General features: G+C 35.5%; 1 protein-coding gene and 1 long non-coding RNA gene across 3 annotated transcripts; both read right to left on the bottom strand.

Annotated features, from left to right (window-relative positions):
- Positions 1-339: 339 nt before the first annotated feature.
- On the bottom strand, positions 340-3959 carry LOC117905657 (lycopene epsilon cyclase, chloroplastic-like). The gene is made up of 9 exons (XM_034818541.1): positions 3868-3959; positions 3302-3365; positions 3045-3228; positions 2118-2253; positions 1882-1992; positions 1680-1782; positions 1006-1149; positions 783-890; positions 340-606 (listed from the first exon to the last, which is right to left on the bottom strand). Exons 1-9 carry the CDS (start codon positions 3957-3959, stop codon positions 472-474), a joined length of 1077 nt encoding a protein of 358 aa, XP_034674432.1. The 3' UTR covers positions 340-471.
- Positions 3960-4030: 71 nt separating this feature from the next.
- Positions 4031-5010, bottom strand: LOC117907883. Of its 2 annotated transcripts, XR_004650078.1 has the most exons (3): positions 4993-5010; positions 4376-4442; positions 4031-4299 (listed from the first exon to the last, which is right to left on the bottom strand). It is a non-coding gene; the product is annotated as an uncharacterized LOC117907883 (long non-coding RNA). The 2 variants fall into 2 exon arrangements; XR_004650077.1 differs by lacking the exon at positions 4993-5010 and having other exon boundaries at positions 4376-4522.
- Positions 5011-9381: the final 4371 nt, after the last annotated feature.

Here is a 9381-nt window from a genome sequence, read left to right on the forward strand (position 1 = left end):
ACCCCTATCCCATTCCCGTCCCAAGATATTTAGTTATTTCCCAAACCCGTCCCAAACCCGGGGCGGGGCGGGGCGGGGCATTCCCATCCCCGTTATAGAGTTAAAATTAAATCCCATCCCCGGCCCGTCCCGGCCCGGGTATGTGTTGGCGGGGCGGGGCGGGGCGGGGCGGGGCGGGGCGGGGCGGGGCTGTGCTGTGCTGGGTTGGGCTGGGCTGGGCTGGCTGGGCTGAGCTTTTCATCTTTTGTTGATTTTAAGATGTACGTCAGATCAATTTGGATAGTCATAGGAGATGAATTTGCATATTCCCAGGATTGCTAGCATTAACTTTGATTCATATTTCATCTATAATGGCCCATGAAGGAGGAACTTTCATGCCCATTTAATGTCTACATATCAATGTGTGAAAGAGAGAACAAAAATGAATAGACGATGATAGAAACATATGCTGCACAGGGAGGCAAATGTGGGTTAGGGCACCAGCCCGGTTTCTCCTCTGTTTCTCCTCTGTTTCTCTGGATGTACCATGCTAGCAGCAGCACCAAATGCAAGGTTTTTTTGCTCTGTATTTGGTAAGGATCCACCAACAGGGATATAAGACCATTCCTGCATGCACAGCCACACAGAAATGAAGCTCTCTTCTGGAAAATATTAAGAGAAAATAACATGCATAAAATTTTTGTTTTGGTTTTAAATGGAAAATATGATCATTCAATGGCATCCAGTCAAGAGAAAAGGGCAATACTATCAATAAGGCACAAACTTCTGGCTAAGAAAATTACCTCTTCATAAGTTCTTATAATTCGTATTCCCATTGTCTCTAGCCTTGACATGAGCTTTTTCTTTAGTAGATCAAAAGGCATAGCATCTTTTGAAGCCAAACAAGTTTCCTGCAACAAAATCTTTTTAGACATTTTTCATATAATTGTGACATGTACCATATAAATTTTTTTTTGATAAATAAACATGTACCATATAAATTTAATCTTAATACATGGATCAAACCTCAAAGAAGACTCTTGTTGGTGACATGGGCATGACATAGAGAAATGTTGGATATTGCACTTCTAAACATTGAACTTTTTGTTTAATGTGGTCTCTGTAGTCCATGAAAACCATCAGACTTGGATCATATGGATTGTTTTCCACCTGTAAAATAATAGATGATCACAAAAACTCCAAACAATTTCCCTAAACCTTTATTTTGTTTTCATGGAAACATGTTGGTAGAAAAGCAATATTTGGAATCTTAGACCGTTCAGATTTTGAATGATTTTCATAAGATTTACAATTTCCTCTTTCCTCTTCCATGGAAACAAGACAATATAAATCCAATGTGTTATCAATAATTCACAGGTGAATACCAACAATTGGCTTAGTTCGATAAAGATCGGACGAATGGAAATATAACTGTATTCATAATGCAACTAGACAAGCAGATGTAGAGTTGTTTAGATTGGATAAGAAATAAAATAGCTTTTCCCTTATCACTCTTCATTTTAAGTAACAAGGAAAAGGGGAGCTGATGGAATATTTTTTAGCCAATCAAATGGCAACATGAGCTTCTCCTTGTATCCATTTAAAAACCAAAGCTGGAAAAACTATATCGCCAACCAAGTAAAAACCACATCAAATAATTGAAATTCTATCATTTGAAAAGGTAGATCCGACATTCGTACCTCAACCTCCACCCCATAAGCTGTTTGGACAGAAACCCTGGGACCACCCACCTCATACTGTAAGAGTTTCCCTGAAGCAGCCCCAGATGCAACAGTAGCAAGCCTATAATAACATGTAAGAAGCTTGTAATAAGATATAATACTTCTATGTCATTTTATTCTCAAGTATATAGTTCTTAAAAATAAGAATATCCTATTGTACCTGCAGGGGATAACAATATCACGTTCACAAACTACAAGACTATGACCATTGGAAGCTTCTGTAATCCTTTCTACTTTTGAGCTAAGATATGAAACACCTGACTCGAGACACCTAGGAAAAATTATTATTGAATTATACATCTATAGAATATCATATCCACAAAAATAAGTGTGTTGGCAATAAATAGCAACAATAACAACAATCTTAGCAAAAAAGGAATCACAGCCACTCTTTACCTTTTCAACAGTTCCTCATGGAGCAAATGTCGATTGACTCGTCCATAAGCACGACCAATCAAAATTTGATCACCATCATCAAGATATACAATGGTATCCTGCCAAACACGCTCAATGCACCTCCCAAGGCCAAGATCTAGAGATATGTTAAATTAGTCAATTAAGATGGGAAGGGATGTAGACATGAGAGTTCTGCAAAGTTAAAGCACTAACACAGTAGAGTTCCAAGCTAACATAAAAAATTGAAAATTTTATACATGCAAAGGCATAATTTATGAGAAGGTTTTGGCAATTGATAGCATGATTGGTCAAGTAAGATGGATGTGCTATCTTTATTGCAATAAAATAAAGGTAAAAAGTTGTATAGGAACAATGACATGCAGATGTTTTTTTACCCCTTTTTAAGGCTGGTAGTGTTAGGGCAAAAGCAGAGATAATCATCATTCCAGCAGTGCAGTCCTCTAGAATTAAATAAACCGAAACTTTGAAAGGCAAAGTCATCTACTTTCTAAGGTCAAAAACAGATAACTCAACTTCATAAGTAGATGAGGCATGATAACAGTCTCTTCAAAGGACAAAAGGACAGAGGATTGTTTACATCGATTAATTCACGAATTTAGTAGATACTTAAGCTATGATAACAGCCTCTCCAAATGACAAAAGGACAGAGGATTGCTTACATCAATTAATTCATGAATTCAGTAGATACATTAAGTTATGGGAACAGCCTCTTTAAAAGAAAAAAAGGAGAATGGTTGCATCAACACAATAATGAATAGGACACAAATGCATTAGATTGAGCAAAACAATCTCCCCTTTATATCAATAGAGAATATGATATTTGATTATGAAAAGGTATGGCTCAACTAAATATCAAAATTATAATAAAATAATTAAATGGTTTTCCAATTGGAATCAAATTAATACCTTTAAATTCATCCTCCCATACGCCATAATGATTTGTGAAAGGAAGATCTGGACCAATAAGCCCAACACTCAATCCTAACTTTGCTAATTCCGCAGCCAAAGCGAGACCAGCTGGGCCACAACCAATCACCACTAAATCCAATGTACCATCTTCAATTGATATCTGCGGTAACTGCTTCAAGTACTACAGAATGCAATTAAAAAAACCAGAAAGAAAAATACCAAATTCCAAAATAACATGGCACCAAATAAACTACCTTATTATATGGATAGTGAAATACGAAGTAGTCAGGATCAGCAACGAAGTAGGCAGCATGTTGACTGTACTCCAATATTTATTTTAACAAGTTAGAATGGAGTAATCAAAGTTTCTCTCAAGAAACACCTTCTCAAGCAGAAGACTCACTTTGCAGAATAAATTATCAGATATTGAAACATAATGGTGATTGAGACAAATATACCATAAATTTCAATAAACTTCATGAATTATATATTTTTCTAGTGCATCAAATTGGCAATGTTGATTTTCAAATAATAAATTCCATGAATTGAAATGCACATTAATAATATTATAAATTCAAATGGCATCAATCATTCTCTTAAACCTCAATTACAAATTAAAGAATATGCTATACTTCACAACTTACAAAAAACATCAATGTTGGCAATGCAAGACAATTGACAACAACACAAAGGGAAAAGAGGGAGCAGGAAGTATTACCGGATATTCACTAGCAAGATTAGGCTTGTAAAAATCATATGCATGTGACATATGACTTCCCCTCAATTTGCTTTCAAATGCAATAGGAGCATCAGGCCCTACTAGCATAGCAATAGCAGCTGCTCCTCCAGTAGGCCTAGCTGGTCCTGCTGCATAAACCTGATAAAGGAAACCTCCAGTAAGGAATAGAACATTGCTAGCTTATAACAGAGGCCACAGGTTTTGCAAAGCAATATTGATGGTTATTGTTAAAAAAAATCCAATGTTAAATTTAGAAATGTAGAAGCAGCATTCGACATTTCATTCAGTTTCACAGTAACAAAAGCCAAAACCAGGCAAACCATAATTATTCTAAAACATTCAACATACAATGCAGTTTCTTACTGAAAAAGTCTCACTCAGAGAGACTCAAGGGTGATTCAGTAAGTTTTATGTCCTTGAAATTTAGAGCATGGCATACACAAACACTAAATCATTTTAGACAGAAATTTCTTTCAAGTCGCCGTTGCAATCATGGACTCCAGTTACAGCTTGCTGCCACACTAGAGCAAGTGTCAGATTTATGGGAAAGAATGGGACAGGAAGTGGAGTTCAGTGTGCAATTCATCACCTGAATGCATGACAATGTATACTGCACATCAGTACCTGATATTTGGTGGTGGAGCACAACTCTAATCCTGAGATAACAAGTTACCAATATCAGTTTCATGTTCAAGATTTTTTATTACCTCATAAATCTTGAAGGTTGATCAATAGAAAAATAAAATATCACATTGCATGAACCTGGATTCTGATCCACAGAATATGCTAAATCCAAAACTTTTGGGTGCTTAATTTGGAAGTGAACTCCAAGCTAAAAGGGTGACAAACTCTTTAGCAGCTTTCAGAGGGCACTTTACCCAGCCTGAGAGTTGTCACTGGAAATCCCAATACTAGAAAAAACACCCCAAGTGATCCCCAGAAAAAGGAGTTGTGCTGTTGTGGGTGAAAATTGCGTTTGTTCTAGTCATGTGAGCTCATACATTATAAGTTAAGTCAATCACAATCCTAGAAATAATTTCCACAAAAGAACAGTAAGATAATGTATAAGAACCAGAACTACTGATTCACCACAGAAATTCTGCCATATCTTTGTTGATAGAGGTTTGAGATACCCATCAAACAGTGGTTATAAGGATGGGTTGCAGAGGATAAAAGGACGCTTGTATTAGGAGCTCTTTTAAATACCTAATAAAACTTCTTCACATTCTCAAATGCACTGCCTTTCACTTAACCTCACAACTCTGGAAACCAACCATGCAAGAGCTTGCTGGTATGTATGAAGTTCATTGGAAATGAAAATTCCATGGTTTCAAACTTCTGTTAACTGGTCAATACTAGTTGGATAAATTCCATTAGTTTGAAGCGCCTCTTCACTGCAGGGACAGGAAAGACTATATAAAAAAAATTTATGAATCTCAGATGATATTTAAGGACTGAGACACACCTTGACGAGCTCTCTGGCATCATAAGCACGCCATGTTCTTGCAAGTACTTGCATAGTTTTTCTGCCGTGATGTTTGAGCCCTCCACTATTTCAAAATATACCTGATTGTAAGAAGCATAAAGTCACTACACTACTTGCTCAAAGTCTATTTATGAATGAAGCCACAAAGTAAGAACCAGTATGAAATTACAAATAAACCAAGCTAAGACATTAGAATGTTTAGATAACTATAGCCGTTTCTTATGTGCATAATATTGCATAGATCCACAAAATACAATTGCTCACACACACAGGAAACATTACACTGGTGAGGCTCAAATTTTTCTAACAGTAACAAAATAATGTTGCATATCTATGAGCCAATCAATTTTATTTTAGAATACCAAACAGAGTAAAATAAACTGGCAATACCAAACATCCGGATCTCCATCTTGAAAGACATGCTTAACACTTACCCTTCTATTTCAATACAAAATAAACATCATTCTGTCATTAATTTTTTAAAGTATCATTGCCACATCAATGAGATGCACCTTTTAGTGATTGATTCATGAGTAAAGTATATTTCAAAAAACAAAACAAAAATAAAATAAAATAAAAATCAGCAGATCAAATCCACATGAAATCTAGCAACTGGGATCCATATTCTGATCAACTAAGCCAAAATCCAGGTTCATTTGAGAATTTGTACCTTCCTTTTCAACGCATTGTTGGCTTCAATTAGCATATGTTCCTGCACCCACATTTCCTTACACGGACTCTACCTTGCAAGTCTTGAACTTGATTGTAAAGAATGTGGTTCTTAGTTACAACCATGGTAATTAACATCATAGAAGACATGCCAAAATATAATATCCAAAATTAAAATATATCCATAAGCTTAACAACATTGAAAAAAAACAAAAAAAAAGACATTACAAAGAAATTGTTAGCAAAAAAGAAAGAAAAAATGTCTCTAACATCATCTTAAGTAAAAAATCTAAAGCACAAGTAAATCATCATTTTCATCCATCATTGTGAGTTGGGGCTGTGAGTCATGAATTGATGAATCACCTAATAAAAAAAAAACACCAAAAAAAATATTAGAAAACTTTACTAAATATTTTAATAAAAAAATTCATAAAATTGATAATTATGTAAATCGGTTACCTTCTTTTTCCTTCCATAACCAACTTTGAGCACACATTAAGGCCTCCAAAGTATCTGGATGAAGCCTACTGCGATGTTTTGATACCACCCTACCACCCGTGCTAAAGGCTGACTCAGATGCAACTGTAGATACCGGAATAGCATAGATATCACGAACAATCTTCTGCAAAGTCGGATACTTTATACCATTTGTCTTCCACCAACTTAAAACATCAAAATTTGAATTCCTTGGCAGAATAGACTCCTCTAAGTAATAATCTAACTCCGACTTCGTATGACTTTCTCCAATGGTACTATGAACAAATAAGTCAAACTTTGAAAGAGGATCTTGTTCATCATAGTTTAACTCCAAAAGAGTTGAACCTGATGAAGTACCATAGGATGAAGTTTTTTGCCCCAAATTAGACTTTGATTGATACTCAGAAAGCAACTCATAACACATTCCACGGATTTTTTCTATCTCATTTGAAGCTTCAGACCCATACATTAGTGGAAAGTAAAACTCTAAAATCTTTATCTTGTATCTTGGGTCAAATATAGCTGCTATTGCCATCACAATATGACACCCACTCCAATACTTGTCAAACTTTTGCAACATACTTGATGCCATCGTTTTCACAACATCATTTGAGCATATCAACCAATCATACAATGCCTCTTTGATTTCACACACTTTGATGAAGAAAGTATTTGCAGTGGGATAATTTCGTCCTGAGAACAACTCTGTTATGTTGTAAAACAATTTCAATCTTCCACATATTTCCTTTGCCATATTCCATTCTTCCTCTGATGGCACAACCATGTAGTATTTTTCACGTTGCTTCAAACGTGGGAACACATCTTTATATGTTATAGCAATTGATAACATCAAGTATGTGGAATTCCATCGTGTCTTACAATCAAGACTTAACTTCTTATTGCATGGAATACGTAATTGGCGAGCTGCATCTTCAAACTTTTCCATTCTTGATGGGGTTGCTGACCAATATGCAACACTCTCACGAATTTTTTCAATTTCTACTTCAATGACATCCAAACCTTCCTTAACAATTAAGTTCAACACATGTGCCGCACATCGCATGTGGAAAATTTTTCCATTCAATAAGAGTGAATCGCTCAAACATAATTTCTCCACCAAGATATTGATCATTCCGTCATTACTTGAGCAATTATCCACAGTGACTGTAGAAACTTTTCTATCCATATTCCAATCCAACAAGAAATCCATCAATACATCTGAAAGAACTTCTTTTGTGTGTGGAGGAGGCACATAAACAAACCTAAATTAAGAATAAAAAATATCATTAACACAAACAATATCATTAAAGGATCAAATAAAAAAACACTTTGGAAGTTAAAAAAAATAACAACATAACTAACCTTACAATATGATGGTGTAGTAACCAAGACTCATCAATGTAATGTACAGTGATAGCCATGTAGCCTTTCTTTTGATTTGATGTCCACATATCAGTTGTGATAGCAACTCTACTTTGAAGTTTCTCTAAGTAGCTAATCATCTTATCTTTCTCAACCTCATAAATCTTCATTATATCACCCTTAATCGTATTGCGGGAAACCATCTTAAACAAGGGTTGGAGACTAGTAGCAAATTCTCTAAACCCCACATGGTCAACGATTGAAAGTGGGTACTCATGCAATATAATTGCACGTGCAAGCTTCTCTCTTGAGATTTCTTGATCAAAGGTAAAACCACCAATTTGAACTTTTCCATGACCTTTTCTCTCTACTGCCAATAATTGTTGCCTAATATCAACATTTCTTCGTTTCATGCACCTATCTATGTGTACATGTAAGTGTTTTGTCCCATTCTTGCTATCGGCCTTAAGCTTTCCCTTACAGTGCTTACAAATAGCATAATCTTGTCCATCTTCTATGATTTTATCAAAATCATTCCAAACAACCGAAGTCAACTTTCTTCTTTTAGATACCAAGGTTCCATCAGTAGTTGAAGTGCTGCCTGTAATTGGAGTTGAACCCGCACTTGGCATGGAAAAGTTTTCCCCTTCTTCTGATGTCATTTTTCTTAATATAAAATAAAGTCTATAAGTAAAACATTCAAACCTAAATTAATAACGTAAAGCTTGGATAGGGCTTGAAGCAAGGGTTTAAAAGGCAAGATTGTATTTAGGTTAATCTCCAAGAATTGCAAGATGTCAACATAGTTTCCATTAATAGGAAAATAAATGTCATAGAAAAGCATCGAGGGCAGTGCAACCGAAAGACACATGCAGTTTATATGGACAGCCCACAGCAAGTGAGAAGAAAATAAGAAGAAAATTAAAAAAACAGAAAACAAAGCAAACAAAAGCAAACAAAGAATATTCTAAAAAGTAATAACCAGAAAACAAAACAAAACATTCCAAGAATCATTATACAAATTATCATGAGACCATGCAAATAAATTCTAATTTTTCAGGATTATCTCTTCCTTTAGATCCACCTAAGTTTTTGTGCTATCATAATATGGAAGCAACAAGAATGCATTACAACTTGTATGTTAGAATACAAACAGAGCACCTATCCAAACACAAGGCAGAGAACCAGGTTTTTCTATTAAAAAATTCCAATCTGACCAATATGCCATGTGCAAACTGTATAGGTCTCTTAGAAATCTTTGCAGGCGGCTTCACATGGTTATTTTGATTCCCTCATTCTAAACCACTAGTGCCACTATTTATTCCAGCACAATCTGGCCAGGATCACATCCATGTGAGATCCACTTAGATTTCAAGTGTTTGTCACTTCATGAATACTGATTCACCTGAAGTATTTTGATCTTTTAATAATCTGTCTCTGATCTTGAAAATTAAGTTGCATCTCAAAAGAAAACTTATGCTTGAAAGATCATTGAGCTTGGTTTCCAGTTCTGCAGTCTCTTAATGACCCCTTTCTTTCTTACGTCCAAGTTTGTGTTGCTTCTTGTGCTGTCAAATCAGAAACCATCCTGTATTTTTCAC

Source organism: Vitis riparia, chromosome 18 (genome assembly GCF_004353265.1).
Source record: "Vitis riparia cultivar Riparia Gloire de Montpellier isolate 1030 chromosome 18, EGFV_Vit.rip_1.0, whole genome shotgun sequence".
Classification (NCBI taxonomy): Eukaryota; Viridiplantae; Streptophyta; class Magnoliopsida; order Vitales; family Vitaceae; genus Vitis; species Vitis riparia.

Coding starts and splice junctions, on each gene's coding strand:
- LOC117905657 (XM_034818541.1), bottom strand. CDS start 3,959: ATGTTCTATTCCTTACTGGAGGTTTCCTTTATCAGGTTTATGCAGCAG. Junction 3,229..3,301: donor TTCACTATCCATATAATAAG/GTAGTTTATTTG, acceptor TGCATTCTGTAG/TACTTGAAGCAGTTACCGCA. Junction 891..1,005: donor CAACAAGAGTCTTCTTTGAG/GTTTGATCCATG, acceptor ATTTTGTTGCAG/GAAACTTGTTTGGCTTCAAA.